Source organism: Diadema setosum, chromosome 1, assembly GCF_964275005.1.
Source record: "Diadema setosum chromosome 1, eeDiaSeto1, whole genome shotgun sequence".
Lineage (NCBI taxonomy): Eukaryota > Metazoa > Echinodermata > Echinoidea > Diadematoida > Diadematidae > Diadema > Diadema setosum.
The window spans coordinates 42,592,848-42,609,706 of NC_092685.1; the positions used below are offsets into that span (position 1 = coordinate 42,592,848).

Sequence of the window (16,859 nt, forward strand, 5' to 3'; positions counted from 1 at the left end):
ACATCCAAGTGTCGATATCATTGCATGCATGCTGCGCTGCGCTAGTTAGTTCAGCTGTCAGTCGGGGGGTATCGGTGCCGTTTTTACCAGGTCCAGTTCAGCAGGCAGTACAGTAGGCCTTATAACGTTACAGATCCTACTTTTCAACGCCAGAAAACTTGCTGAATCAACCATCTCCTGCCACCCCAGCAATTTGTCGTGTAGGCCTAAAACTGAATCAGGTATGGGATCTCTGAGCGCCCAGGAATGTGACATCTTGGACAGCTTGGACGATTTAGGGTGAGTCTAAGCTTCCAGTCCACTTCACAATGTTTAATTAATAACACTTGACCATGTTGACATGCTTCATTGCTTGACTTGTTAGGCAATCCAGTTTTTTTTTTTGTTTTTGTTTTGTTTTTGTTTTTTTTTTTGGGGGGGGGGGGCGGGGGGGGGGAGGACTAAATTATTTAGGCTTCTAATCAGGGGCTTTGGCTGTGCTAAAGTTAGAAACCTACAATAAATTAGCCCCCTAAAACCAAGGATTGCCCATAAAAATGGCATTTCTTAAACATGTTGTTACAAGTAACTGTTAGTGTTAATGTTAATCTAACACAACAACAGTTAACCAACGTCAAAGGGACTAACAGTTACAGTACTGGTTGAGATGGGGATTCATGTTTTGAACATTCCTAAGTGAGATAATGAGAAACCGGAAACCTGTGTTATGGAATATGAAAGTAGGGATGTCACAGAAAAATAGAAATTTATGCAAACCATATCAAGCTGCACCTTGTATCGATCGGTATGACCTCCTTCAGGGTTACGTTTTTTTTTTAACGATAATGAGTTTTATGTAAATTAGTGCTAATTAAATATGCGTATATATACGAAAACTCACCTGTCATAGAGTGTCAGTTGATATTCATGGAGAAAACATTCCAAAAAATTACTTAAATGGCTCGTAAGTGTAAAATAGTGAACCTTAAATAACTTGCAAGGGTAAACAATGCTAAAAAATGATCAATTTGCATATTTTGAAAATTATCAATATGCAAATTAGTAAATTAAGTATGCATAGTTAGTATTCATTTATGCTATATATGTGAAAAAGGTGACAAATGTTAGGGTAGCACATGGTTTATTAATATTATCCCCTCAAATTTAATTCAACACACAATGAGTCAATCCCCTCCCCTCTTTCAAAAATAAAAATGAGAAGAAAACATCAAAATAACAATTGTCATTATCCCCATATTAAATTCAGCACACGAGTCAAGGCCTCCTCCCCTTGACTTTGAAAATAAAAATAAAAAGTTCACAACACATCTAGGCCTATTCAAAAACTGGCCTAAATTTAATAATACCCATGATGGAATATCTAAAATGAATTATGTACATGGTGTTTCATATTCTAACTGCACCATTTCTATTAAAAAAAAACTCATTTTGGACATTATTTTCATCAATCAAAAAAATTAGTTGATATTATCATACGATTAGCACTACCTCTGCTTGTAGCACAGAACAACAAAATCAACCCCATCAATAAGATGGTACAGTCCAAAATTTATTGCGCATGCGCACAATACGCAGTGCATATGCGGGACTCACCTCTACCATTTATAATTACAGGTAACATAGTTTAAATTCAAGAGAACATTTTTTTTTTCAGCAAAAAATGCCAAAAGTATTTCCTAAATTAAATGTTTAATATCACTCGTGTTTTATTAAAATGTATCAATAATCATCAAAATAAGTCTACATTTTAATGATGCTGACAATAAAAAGCAAGAAAACAACCCTAGGATGCAGGGCAAATAATATCTATGACGATCGGTTTCCCACAAAAAGCTTCGGTTGATGCTCTTACAAAACTGCTTTGCGCAGAAATGCGCAACAACTAATTGAAAGAAGAACAACTTTTTCTCACAAAATACCATCTGAAGAAACACAAATCACCGGAATTTTTCTTTCCCGGTCCCATTTATCAAAAATAATTGCATGAAAACTAACTTTTTTCAGGATTTCTGTGGTGATCTTGAAGATTTAGATGGATTTCGATAAGGATCGTCAGTCAAAAGCATGTAAAAGTGGATGATTTCCAACACAAAAAATCTTCCTTTTTCGACTTCCGGTACCCACAATCCCCTCAAAACCACGTAAATCACGAGATTTCAGCAAGATTCGTTGCTACCCTATAATCCTCAAATTCAAAATGGCGGATCGTCAAAAATCGTCGTCTGCTCGGAACGACGTCAAAATATCACCAAATTGACCGATAAACATTCGTTCAACCCAAAAATAATGCTAATCCTGAGAAAAGGTACGATGTATTAATGCTAAAAATGTTCTCAAACATAATCTTCATGCTCGCATCTCTTCGATTAGAGCGGATTTCTGAGCATCATTAGTACAGTGACAGATTCGAAGTTTGCTCGGTGTACATATTGTGACATCGCTAATGAAAGAGCATGTAATTTTAAGAAGGATTCAACGTTTATTTGATGTAAATTGGTTTTCAAATGGCTGAGAATATATCCAAAAAAGTGATTTGTATAAGGCCTTTTAGTTTTAATAGGATCTCTTTGTTTCACCTTGTTTTTGGATATCTCAGCCATTTCAAAACCGATTTTCATCAAAGAAACTTTTGATGCCTCTTAGAATCGCATGCTCTTTGACATCTCATAGAGTGGTTTCTGAATATCTTGCAAAACGTTAAAAGCTAATTAATCCTCGCCTTAACCAGAACTGTACTGGTACACACCCTTTATCTTTAATACAGTCAATGTTCGATGTCTAACACTGAGAAGTAACGTTAGAACTCAAGCTGAACTCTGTCAATGTAACCTTAATCTATTATTTGTTTTTAAGATCTAACGTCAGGTAATGATGCTAATCTTAACCATTCAATCTAATAAAGTGTGTCTAGAAAAATCCCTAATCATTAAAATGTAGATTTATCCATGGGCATTATCATTATTCTTCTAGGGCTTAGCCCCGGGACGCTGTAACCAGAAATACAGTACGTGTTGGGGTTGCTGGTGAGGTTAGGTACGGTAATCGGTAGGGCTAAAGAAAGGCAATGGGTTCTGTCACTTTTTAACATAGTGAGCTATTTAGTATACAGTATGTGTATAGATTGGAGATCTGCGACACAAAAGCTTAGTAACCCTGTAATAGACGATGCAGCCTCACCTCCCAGGCTGGACCCTAGTTGAACAATGGAAATGGCTTTCTCGCGCATGTGCAGAACACCATTTTTGGCCCAGTGAGCATTGTTTTACTGTGTGCATCATGACTTGTATTGATATTGTAAAGCTCTCTATTGCCAGAGAATACTAATGACAATGTTAGCATCACAGTGCAGCACAAGCACAGGTAGAGCATAAGTCATCAAGTGATTGAGCGGAGGAGTATGTAGCACCAGTTGACATTTAATCTATATTTTGCGTCTACATTGAATCTACATTGAATCTACATTACATTTTGATATATGTCACCTTGTCATTTGCAAATCTGTGCACTAGATTCTAACGTCGATTACCATTAAGTCGCCAGACATTCACATCGCATGTAACGTGTGCCGCGATCAGAGATGAGCTGGGGCAACGGATTTTCGTCGCTCTCAAAAGACATTCTTTATTCACCTTTTTCCTTCATAAAAACACAAATGATTGTAATCCAAATGTTTTTACCATATGTAACAGGTCACAAAACCATTTTTAATGTGAGAATTTTTTTGATTTCGAATGAATTTCAGGTGGTAGATTAACAAAGTTTTTCAAACACGATAGTGAACAATGCATCCTACATTGAAGTGTGTGTATAACACACATGCTAATAATATGTGTCGCGCTATGGGCGGTGAACTAATTCAGTGCCTATCATTAGTTCGCCAACCCGGGAGTGCATTGGAAATACACGCAAGTGGCGACTATACGATAATTGATGTTAGACATTCAATCATATGTACAACATTTAACATTACACTATATACCTGGCTAGAGGTCTGTATTCCTGTGCTTCTACTAGTAGGTCTACTGAGTACTAGGCTAGTGCTCATTAGATTCTAATTCCTTCTTGTACTCATGTTGAAAAGGCAGTCTAGTGTGCCCACAGCAGGCTGCTCATTTTAGTTAATGCTTCATTTTCAGTCTTCCAAAGCCCTGTCCAATTTTTGAGGGTCATATAACTTCGTAAACATCTTTAATTCTACAATATCTGCATTCAAAAAAGACATTTAGTTGTTATTTATGCCATTAAGCATGCATGGAAAAAGAATTGAAGCAATTGATTTTTTATCTCACACGCATTTTTTACTAGATACGATGGGCCTCTCCTCACCGAGAACCTGTTCCTGTCAGCTGTAGAGGCTGGACCAAGTTCCCCAGACTTCACTGGTGTGGTGGCATGGCTCTCTGCACAGCTCTGCAGCCTGTGTGAACTTGAAGCATCCATTTCCCCAACTCAAAGTAAGCAAATATGCATGGCGCAAAGCATTGTTCCAATCATTGTGGGATTGTATCGAGATTGCACAAAAGTATTTCCCGATATGTGTTAGGTTCAGTTACACTGAATGTAAATTTGAAGGACAGTGAGTTGTATTACGTACTGATATATCTCTGTTGATATTTGACATCATTGCTCATTTTGATAGCACAGGTATGGCTCAGTATTCTATGTTAGCAAGTGCCTGCTTTGAGATTTGGTACTCAGTGGACCATGACTTTTTGTCTATTGAGCGATGATGTGAATAAAATTCAACATATTTTTATTTTTCTTGCATAATGAAAGAGCACTTGGTTTACCTCTTTCAGAAAGCAGGGGGAATAACATTGCCCTTTACATATCTGTCAGTAACAAGTCAAAGGAATTTCTGCTTTTCATAAAAAATGATATTGTGTAGAATTCTCTGATATTTTTGTCCTCAGTGAATTGTTGTAGTTTGCTCATCTTCAATGGTAGCACCAAAATTTCAAGAATTCATTACTTTTGAACGGATTATCCTATTTTCCTCAAATTTCACTGATGTGTTCTACTGATAGCACTGCATTTACTTGATCCACATATATTTGGGGATCATTCCCCTTTAAGCCAGATAGTCACTAGAAATAGTAGAATATCAGTCTATAGCATACTTGCCAACTAGTAAGATTTTATCAGATTCAGTAAGATATTTTACGTTAAAAATAGCAAAATCGATTTTCTGTCAGAGAAATCAGATTTTTAAAGAATATTTAGATATACCTTTCATGTGTATTTTCTGAAGATTTGACCGAAAGTAAGATTTTTAACTTCAGTTTGCATATAAAATAAGATTTTTGCAATCCACGAGTAAGATATTTCATCTTGAAATGTTGGCAGGTATGCTATAGAAGTTAGTATCATAATATGTCAGTGGTTTTATAACTTGAGGTCCTGTGGAGCTGCTTAGATACATTGCATTTGCAATGAAAACTCTTGTCTACTTTCTATGTTAATATTTCCACTATTTGTAGCATTATCTGGAACACTAACTACATGTAGTGACCTCTTGGACTGTTGATTCAATGTGACCCTCACATCCAGTAGAAAAGAAAAATTGCAATGTTGATTAATTATACTATGTATGTGTTAGTGGCATTGATCCTAAACAGATGAAAATGATTGCACAAGTGAGTCAAACTTACATCTGCATGTTGTAGGTGTATCTCAAGATGAGTTCTTTTACTAAACAAACAAACCACTGTTTTCTAGATGACGTAACTGTGGTTCCTGTTTTGTTTTATTTTGTTTTGTTTTGTTTTTTTTTCATTCCTTAGGATTATATGTCTGGCAAGCTCAGAAAAATTGTCTTTTTTTCTCCTTTTTACTGGTGCTCTTTCACTTAGATTATTAAATCAAATTCACTGTCAATTTGTGAGCACCAATCATTCATTGATTATACAAAGTAACAATTATGAACAGTGCTGAATAACAATTTGATGTGATAGTTTCGTTGTATTACATGAATGTTAATTATATAATATTGGATGGCCTTGAGATTAATACAAGGAAATATTGGACGAGCTATGCACAAATATTGGACGAGTCGAAGACGAGTCCAATATTTTGCTTAGCGAGTCCAATATTTCCTTGTATTAATCGAAAATAGGACATCCAATATTATCATTATTATCCTACAGAGGATTTTAGCAAAGAATATTTTCACTTACCCTTTCTGTCTCCGAGTGCTGTATGGTCTCCTACTGTACTTGATCTTGACATGGGGTATGGTACCGGTACACTCTTCAGTGCAAGTTAATCTACCTCATTCCCTGATAAAACAGTGATCTATATGTATCCATGGTAGTCGTCATGTTACTGTTAGGCCGAGATCTATCAATAGCTAATTTAAACCAGAATTAGATGTTCTTGTATCCGAGATCTGAGACACAATTCACGTCACATCTACCGTAGATCGTGAAAGATTTACTTCAGTAGTACTGTAGTTCTATGGCCTACTGTACTTAGTAATAACACATAATGTATGTAAATGCAAGCGGCGGCGGCCGGCTACATGTATTTGTATATCGCGCGCGGGCTATCTAGCAGTAGCGCTGAGCTGATCATTCGTCGCCGGCCTGCATAAAAAAAAATGCAACTTGTTTTCATCAAACCTAAATCTAATTTCCTGGTATGAAAGTGATATTTTGAAAAATTGTATGCAAAACAATTTCAACTAATTGATATATGAAATTTGTTTGTATAAACACAGAATTTTACAAGAAACGATATTTTAGTTAATTCGTGATTGACCAATCAGAGACGTTTTTACTTCATATTTCAGGTCATCTCGTATATATCTCAGCCAATCACGGTGCAGTTTATAAAAACTTTGGGGAATCCCCCTCTTGCCGTCCAATATTTTAAATATTGGTCACCTCGGCAAAAAAATATTGGTCGAGTTCAACAAACTTTCTAAGTGGGTCGGAGATTATGAGGTGCGTCGACAAAATAACACTTGTATTCGGGCTCCAAAAATCCTCTGTATGGATAATAATATAAAATAGTATAAGCGAATGATATCCATGGACTTTGAGAAGTACAGCTTGTAATTGGAGTCCATCAACATAATAATATGCCAGTTATGATACATTCTACACACACAGAATGCAAAAACAACTCACAACACAAACACTGAGGGTGCGTTGTAGACACTACAGTAGTTCTATTCTTTTGGTAATTGAGGAAATCCTTTCCTGATTTGAAGCTTGAATTTCTTCTTTCTACAGGTGCTGAAGATGCAGACACATTTGAGCTGGAGCTGAGCGGTCTCCTCAAGGAGCTACACTGCCCTTACAAGATCCTCACTGAAGGAGAGATGATCAACAGACTGGGCAATAAGTTCAACAGACTTTGTCTCCTAGGTAAAGGACCAGACTGGGCTGTAGTCTTTTTGTATCCCCACAGCTTCTTTAATCTTCAACTGTTGCTTGACAGAGCAATTTTATGCCTGCCCTAACTGATAGTGCTTGTATTTTATATACTGTAATTATGCAACTTCTAATTTATCAGAAGCCCATGTGGCAGAAAACGTCCGTAGAATAGGATGTATATGTGATACACTGCTTTTAAAAAAATGATGCATTTCCATTTTTGCCTTATACCCAGTCGCTTGTCACTTTATTTTTGCGTACAATATGTGCTTATCCTTTATGCGCCCAGGTACCTAGCTGAACACGGCAAATGTTTTCATGTTCATTCAGTGATTCATTAAACTTGGCGTAGATGTAAAGTTAGCAAGCCCACTCGGGTGTAGCAATGTGCCAAAGTCCATTAGGAAGGCCATGATGATACAATAGGGATTTGAGGAATGCAAGAATATCTATTCATTAGCAGTTAGTTTCCAGACATCTGTGCCATTCAGCGAAGAATGCACTCCAGTGTGTGTGTGTGTGTGTGTGTCTACTGGTAGTGATGAACCAAACACATTAGGGATTAATGACACTTTGTGCATTGTTTGTGTCTCAAGGTTTTCTTACAGCTGAGTTGCAAGCAGCCAAGATGGTCTACGCGAGGAACCCAACAAAGGCGCCCAAGCCACCTCCAGAAGATGTAAGCCCCCCCCCCCCATATTGAATTCAATTTTCAAGCTAATTAGCCAGGTTACTTTTGATGAGATCAGAATGATATGAATTTCATTAAATTCTGAAGACTGTAATTGTGATATATGACAAATCTGTCCAATTTTAACAAATGAGGACTGTCACAGCTTTTCCTCACAGAACTCTAATGGGATGATCAGTGAAATGGTTATTTTGTTATACCAATTAAATTAGCCACATTTGTTCAGAAAAAAATATGGCTATGTCTTTATAATTCCTTTGTAGATATTATATTAATGTATATATGAATAAAGATTTGTGTTCTTACACTGTAATTCATATGTGGGACAAATCTGCCCAACTTTAAAAAGTGAGGACCGCGAAATTGGTGAAATTTACGTAGGTTCTCGTCCATCGACTCTTTCTCTCTAATCTTTGTATCTTCTGTCTCTGCCTTGGCCAGGCCAACTGGAAACCCAGCAGCAAGCAGCTGAAGAATATCTGCATAGGCCTGAAGCTGTCCAAGCCTCCGCCCAATGTGACGGCCGTCCAGCTATTTACCAAGCTGGAGGCGCAGCTTAAGGCGATGATTGCCAACTCTGCACACAGCATCGGCAAGCCCCTCTTCAAGTGGAACCTGACCTCCGGCCAGTGGGTATGTGCTTGTATTACCAGTCACTTTGTATTTTCTACCAAGGGGCAGTGAAATAAACAGCATTATTAAAGGTAGGGAATCCCATTTGCATGCCTTAAATGAAGAGTTGTATAGATACAGTGGTATGTTGAAGAGAGTATCATTTTAGAAACTCCCATAAAGTATTGAAAGTGGAAGGTAACATTTAGTACATTTTTATTGACCGTTAGATTTTGAATTGAATTTTTTTCGGGGCTCACCGTAAATTCCAGTACATTACTAGGCTACCTTTGCAGACCCATGCACTGCATGTGTGTCCATCATATATATTTTGTGAAGAAAGTTCATCAAAACTTACAAACATTTCTATATACATTCTTGCCACACACTCTATATGTTATTACATCAGCTCTTATACTTTTAGATTTGTGTTTATAGATAAAAAAAAAATACAGAAGACTGCAACAAAAAGGCTTAAGTGTGGCTGACACACAGAACTACTGAGTAGTTGAGTTTTGTGCATTATTCAAATTGTAGATAACTGTTGACTTCCAAATTTCTCAGCAGTGGCCTAAACAAGTCCCCTGAGGTTCATATTTGATGTTTTGCTGCATTTTGGGAGGTCTGTAAAAGGTATCCCCTACCTTTAAATTCTGTTCTTTAAAAAAAAAAAAAAAAAAAAAAAAACATTATTCTCCACGTCATATAAATTGCATATTTTGTGTGCATTGCTTCATTATTATCTTCACACAGAAACTCCTGGATTCTATCAATGAGCAAATGAGAAGAGAATACAGCATCAGGCGTCAGATGTTGCTGAAGCGGTTGGATGTTACCGTCCAGTCATTTGGCTGGTCAGACAGGGTCAAGGCAAGTGGACACACCATAGAAGAACATTTCTTCTTTTTTTTAAGCAATCACAATGCATATACACATCCATGGTGCTGTGTGCCAAAAGATTTTGCAGTAGGTGCCTATCACTTGCCAAAAAAGACTACTCACAGTGATCTTTTTAATATCTCTTTCTTCTACCCCTTTCTCTTGTTCATTATGTCTCTTAGGTCTCTTGCTTTTATATCTGTTCTCAGTAGATTAGATGGCAGTGCTATTCCGCATTCAGCTTGACTCTAAATCAATGCAGTCAATTAGACAAACAGAGGGGTGGAAATGTCATCAAACTCAGATAAAAGGATATGAAACATATGGAATCAAGACTCACATTTTGTCCCCAAATTGTGACAATGGTTGCAACCACATATGACGAGAACATGAGTTGATACACAAGAAAAGCATGAATTCAATTGTTTGGTCAATTATTACAGCCCTGTTCTCTTCGAAACCGTACTTTGCCATGGTTATGCACTTGACATTCTTTGATGTGTTTCTTGATTGTCGTCTGTTGTACAGAGCAAGCAGGACAGCTTCTCCACGGAGTACAGAAGGCGCAGGAAAGAGTTGACGTCAGAGAGCACGGTCACCATTGCCAGCATGATGACTGCCAGAGAAGGTCAGTTATGAAAATTCCAACGTCATTTTCACATTATCTTCATGGAAGTAAAAGTAATGATATGAGGAATTTTTTATATGATCAAGGTGTAACTGTTACTGTGTGTGTCATAGCGAGATTGTGATAAAGGGACTGCACTTTGTCCTTTGCCGGTACTTTATTTCCCTCAATCTTCGTCAAATAGCATAATATGATTGAGAAGTACCATGATATGTCGTCCCTGCTTCTGCAGGAGTCTCCCTGAAAATGTCTGAGTAAGAGAATATCAAAATCTCCCTGATTTGGGAATTATTTTCCCGCATTGAAATGCATGTAACAAACAGATATCTCCCTGATTACTGTGTGAAATCTCCCTGATATGGATGTTGGAATGTTGGCAGACCTGACCATGTACCTCTGTCTGTATATGAAGAATTTGATCAGAAACGATTAAAAAGATTCCATATTTTCTTATTTTTTGTTCTTTAGCAGCTTTAATTTCAAATATCTCAACGTAACAGGATTGGAGCTAACTCATTTAGCAATCAAATTCGTTATATGTTGTCATACAGATGTTGAATGATGAGATTGATTTAGGAATCTGTGACACCTGTGGAGATGACATTGTGTTATTTCAGAGCTATTGTCCAAGTTGGATTTGGTGAAGATTCTAGCAACATGAAAGAAATGATAGACTAGTTGAAAAGTTTCCTTCTCATATTGTGTCAGTCAATCCAAAGTGACAAATGATCTGAGGTGAAAATGTATTTCTAAATTCCTAATTCAAGCATATTCTGGCAACATTGAACTTGAGTGACAAATGTTGTTCTCATGTCGTCCACCAGACCTCGCCAAGTTGAAGAAGACGAGCAGTGGGTCTGTGAGGAAGAATACACAGTCCTCCGTCAACAAAGTCTTAATGGGCAGGGTGAGAAACTGAATTCCTTATTGGGTTTATGTGTCTGTAGTCTAAGCCACAGCAATTGTCTCATTTGAATAAAGAGTTTAACTTCTGCTCTAAATCTTCATTGTCACTCTCATAATCATGCAAGATCCTTCAAATTACATGTAAATGCTGAAGACTACATCACCTCAAACATTTACTGTATACACCATATATTTAGCAAACTGTGTCATTTTTTATTTTTTTGAATTTTTTTTTGGTGAATTAAGACTTCCCAACAATTTTGCGAGTGGTGAAAATCACCATCATGGAGTGCAGCAATAGACAGACAAATGCACAAGTGTATGTTACATTCTTGTTGGTCATCATAATTAATATATTTGTGTGGTTTAAGATTTCGGAATAGCACCAGACTCTCAAAATTTACAAAAATCTAAACTCTGCAAAAATATATGATGTTTACAGTATGTGAAAGCATTATTTTACTACCCTAGCATCCTCTGGGTTCCTCTTTTGATATATACTTGATATTTCATTGATTTCTGTCTGTTCCTGTTGTGGGGAATGTCCTGCAATGTTCCTATATTGCATTGGGTTATTTTGGTTCTCTCTCCCTTTCCTAGTGCAAATGAGTATAATTATGTCATTTCATGTCTGATATTCCTCATGACAGTAGTATATCATTGTCATTATTTCTTCATATACGACTCTACCCCCTGCACCATTTCCAGGTGCCGGACAGAGGGGGCCGGCCTCAGGAGGCTACCCCACCCCCACCAGAGATGCCAGCTTTCAAGCAGAGACAGGAAGGTGGACATAGAGGTATGGACAGTGCAATGACCTCTCTCATGGCAGTCATAGATCTATCAAGCTTGACCATATCCTATGCAGTAAGCCGAAAATTGGACCACCCTGATGTGACCGAAATGATCACTCAGGGTAATCAAAAATGTTTTTCATGCCATGCTTCTGCAATCACTAACTTGAAATCCTATCCAAACACACATGGCTTTACTATGCTGCACACTGGCACTGGTCCGACAGTCCCTGACCAGTAAAAATCACCGTCGGACCAGTAACTTTTCCAGGAATAGACCAGTAAAAAATAGAAAACTGGGTACCTACTGGTCAGACAGACAGGTCGGACCAGTAGAAAAAATGGGTTAGTTTGCAGCCCTTGCTGTACACTCAGCAGCTTAGGTATTGAGGAGCCATGAAACACACCCCAAAGAGGTATTTTAATGTGCAAGGCGGTGTCATACAAGCTTTTATTGAGGTCCATGGCACATGAAAACACCAAATACTGAAATTGATGCCCCAAATATGGATGTTCTTTGTAAGAAGTATGTGATATAGGTTGCTACAAGCTTGCCTGCAAAATCCTGCTGACTTACAGATTGCCACTTGTGGAACTCCTGTCAATTATCTTCAATTCTCTCTTTTTCTTTTCCAACAATATCCAGCTGTATAGTTTGTTATGTACAGTAGGTTTTCAGACAAGCTACTAAAGCCATTTTGTAATCAAGCAAATTATTTTTCTTTTTTTTAAAGAAAATCATGACAACAATGAATATTTCTTCTTTAAGGTGGAGAAATGTATGCAGAATTCAAATAAATGTTTGATGGTCATTCATGTGATCACTTCTAACTGGAGAGAAACAACAGAGTTGAGAAAGAGTTTAGAGAAACGGTAATGTTTATTCTTCAATAAGCATCACACTGAGTGATGTTCTACTTTGTTTCCTGTCATTGCAGGCGGAAGAGGCGGTGGCAGGGTGCAGGGAGGTAAGTACCCAGTCCTGTTACATTGAAGCAATTTGGAGGAAGGAGGATTGTGATATCAGGATGTCTTATAGAATATCGTAGCATCAGCTGTTGTAATTTGTTGAAACATTTCATGTAACTCATGAGTAATGTGTTTGATTAATTTTTATGCCTACGCCTCAGAAGGGTGCAAAATTTTTGATTTCCTTTTTATTTTCAATCAAGTGGGTTGTGATGAGTTATTATATAGTTTTTTCTTCTTCTTCATCCTCCCCTTTTTTCTTCCTCTTCTGCTTTATTATTTTCTTCTACTAATTCTTCTTCTCCTTTCTTCTTCTTCGTCTTCTCCTTAGTGCAGTTAAGTGATGTAGATTAAGCTGTTGTATGTATTTCCTCTAATTATATGTAATAATATTCATGGAATGGGAGTTGAGTTTTTGACCAGGTCCTTAATTTTGTTGACAATTAGAACCTAAATGATAGAAGAATTTAAAAACGGAAACTATGAGAACAACAACAACAACATAAAGTTGAGCAAAATGTCAAATGTACAACCCATCATTCCAAAGTTTGACGGCCCACAATCTCTTGTTCGTCCTCCAGGCTGGTCAGGAGGTGGACGAGGAGGAGGAGGTGGCGGCAACTGGAACCAAGGAGGAAACTGGAACCAGGGCGGAGGAGGGGGTGGGAACTGGAACCAGGGTGGCGGTGGTGGAGGAAACTGGAATTCAGGAGGTGGAGGATATAGAGGACACAACAATTACCATGATGGAGGAGGCGGTGGCTATGGCAACCAACAGGGAGGCTATGGAGGTGGACATGGTGGAGGTGGAGGAGGAGGCTACGGAGGAGGACAAGGGTATGGAGGAGGACAAGGATATGGAGGGCAAGGAGGCTATGGTGGCCAGGGAGGCTATGGTGGTGGCCAGGGAGGTTATGGGGGTCAGGGGGGTGGAGGGAGGGGTGGTCGAGATGGTAGACGGGGTAGTGGAAAGGGGAGGGGCGGTGGTAGAGGTAGAGGGGGTGGCAGATACTGAACAAAATTACAATCATATGTTTGCAACAATATGCCTGCAAGTATACCCTAATAGACGTGGAAACCATTAAAAGCAAAATGTTTGCTAGGTTTCTTTATTTTGCTTTGACTTAAAGTTGTGAGTTGATAACTCAAAGGAGAGAATTTTTTTTTTCCTTAAAATACAAGACTGCCTGTGTCTCTTTATACTGATGTAATGCAGTGGTTTCCTAAATCTACACTGTTAAACGTAGTAGATTCTACCAATTGTATTGCACAAATATAGTAACTTATGACAGTATCTTTGTCCCTATTCTCTCACTATTGCATGGTTTACCATTTGCTCAGAGCATGATTCATCAACTCCTGTAAACTTACAGTACAGAATCATGTTCTAATAATTTATTATGTTTCTTTGCTAGTGGTGTACCATCCTGCCCAATATGAATTTCTGCAAGAAATAAACATTAACAAATAAATTGACAAATATATAAAGTGAAACAGCAAATGATTGAACTTTAGTAGCAGCATTAAAAAAAAGAAAAAAAAATGGCATCAAAATTTGTGTTTTACAGATCTGATCTGGAGAGAGGTAGACATTGTATTGACAAATTGTACCTCGTTTGTGAATCCTCTATTCTGATTGTTAAAATCTGATGCATAAATTCAACAATTACTGGCAGTCTCATAGCACTCAAAGTGCCCCATTGTACTTAACCACCTCATAGCACTAAACTGCCCTGTTTTATTGTAGGTACATGCTACGTATGTGGATGTGTTTACATGTAGTGTAAGCGCTTACCCTCCATAGTGCACGAGGTGACCCTCATCCAGTGCGATTGCCATGCAAACGTCCGTGGCAGCGCCTGCTGTGTGAACTGGGTAGTATGATGACAATCAACCAAGTAAAAATGTCATTTTGTTATATTCGGTATATAAAACAGACATGGACTGCTTTTATTTGGGGCATTGTTGATATTATTGCTCCTCGGGATCTCGACTCTGTGCTATGACCTTCAGAGCAAGCCTCCACGGGTCATAGCGTGGAGTTGAGATCTCTGGGGCGGGTTGATAATATCTATAATGTCCCAATAAGCAGTCCATACCTGTATATTGGTCCATTTCTTGAGCCTTGTTTCAATCTCCTGTCAATGAGGACCTGAAAAATTCTCAGCTGATACACTTGGAAGATAGATCGAGGATCTACTTGTGATGTAGATGTATCAGCATAGGTTTCGAATGCAACAGGGATTTAAGTCATTGGCCATGGGATACTGGTATGCTATGTACTTACTGTATGGGAAATTACAGCATCTATGAGGCAAGAAGGTAAATGTGTTATCAAGATGAAGCTGGAGGTTATTAAACAGGGTAAGTCAGTATTTACCAGTATTCAGCTTTATTTAGTTCCTGATTGTGACATATTTCGAGTATGAATGTCAGACAGCGTAAATTGTGCATGTCTCATGTGGTTTACGTGAAAATAGAATCTGCCGACATGTCATGTGGCTTCTTCATCGTTTTTTTTGTTTTTTTTTTTTTTTTTTTTTTTTTTGGGGTGTTAGCTGCTCTTTCAACACCCTTCTTGATTGTTAATCATTTTCATAAAAAGGCAGATATATTGTATTTCATACAACTGGCTTTTGTGCCCCTCCAAACCAGTGTGCCCTTTGAATGCTTGAGCCATCTTACACAAGTACTTTGGCAAAGTCCGGAGGGTAAGAAATTATCATCTTGAGGATGATATCGCTTCATTCAGCTTTATGGTGAGACGTTTTCTCTTGAGAGGCAAACTTCACCCTTTATGTGTTCGGACACTTACCTGTAACTAGCCATTCTTTTCATCAGCATTCAGCAGGTTCCTACAAACTTGATTTAAAGTTCAAGTTGTCAAGCCTAGTCGGGTGTAGCAATGCCCCTCAATTTAACACGAAGGCCATGGTGACGCAATAGTAATTACAGAGGATTAGATAATCTCTATTCAGCGGTAATTAAGTCAAGACACCCGAGCCTATTCACAAAGAAAACCCTCCAATTTGTAATAATATGCCAATTGGTGGAAAAAGCAGAGTAAAGGTTGAAAAAAAAAAAACACAATTTGGTGTATGAGCAATATGCTGAAGCAGTTCTGTGATGGATGGCTCACTATTTGTGTGAGTGAAGGATATAGCAATCATTTTGTGGCTTCATAACCTCCCACGAGGATTAAACATTCATGAAGGTCTCTGAGTCATGGGACAATGTTAGAGACAAAATGGATAGTTGTTTGCCGATACTAATGAGGCATGTTGTGGAATATATTAAATGTATGAGCTATTTTCCTGATTAGCAAATGTCCTCTGAATACAGAGCGTAAAATTATTTGCCAGTTGGGAAAATGGTTCAGCAATTGATATTCAGTTTTCTTTTGTTTCTTTGGAATACTTATTTATAGAAATTTCACAATGTATGGAATACCGCTGAAATTTTGTCTAAGATGTTGCTGGTTTAAATAAACCTTTTTTGTTTTTGAATCTTCAAAGTTTGTTTGATAAGTGTGTTCCTTGTTTTTTTCCTTTGCAGTCTTGGCTGTAATAGATTATGACAGTCACTTAGTAGATTCAGGAGTCGGCGGTATTGAGAGGTTTGTTGAATAAGTCATCCATTTTGTTTTCATTGTCTGTTATTTCTTTTTTGTGTGCAATAGGTTTAGTTGGAGAGGAATTTCTTGCTTTATTGACATTGACAATATTGAAAGAATATGACTTGTAAAAAATGTCATGATACAATGGAGTATCTGAATATAAGAACGACCCAAGTCCATGGAAGACCATTTCAAGTAAACTTAAAAAAAAACTTCATATCTTTTTTATTTGTCCAATAATATTCTATTTAACTGTGTTGGGAAGGCAACATTGTATATACAAATTAGAACATATATTATTATGATAATTAACATTTACATTAATTGTGGAGAGGCCATTTTGTGTGATGGACTTGGGTCGTTCTTTGAATCATATGGACTTGGG

The 16,859-nt window shown here is 37.7% G+C and overlaps 1 protein-coding gene across 1 annotated transcript; it reads left to right on the plus strand.

Moving 5' to 3' along the window:
- Nucleotides 1–104: 104 nt before the first annotated feature.
- Nucleotides 105–16,372, plus strand: LOC140236260 (protein FAM98A-like). Its single transcript, XM_072316223.1, has 11 exons — nucleotides 105–279; nucleotides 4,306–4,454; nucleotides 7,236–7,370; nucleotides 7,976–8,058; nucleotides 8,512–8,703; nucleotides 9,436–9,552; nucleotides 10,090–10,189; nucleotides 11,014–11,096; nucleotides 11,804–11,894; nucleotides 12,828–12,857; nucleotides 13,440–16,372. Exons 1-11 carry the CDS (start codon nucleotides 224–226, stop codon nucleotides 13,871–13,873), a joined length of 1,470 nt encoding a protein of 489 aa, XP_072172324.1. The 5' UTR covers nucleotides 105–223; the 3' UTR covers nucleotides 13,874–16,372.
- Nucleotides 16,373–16,859: the final 487 nt, after the last annotated feature.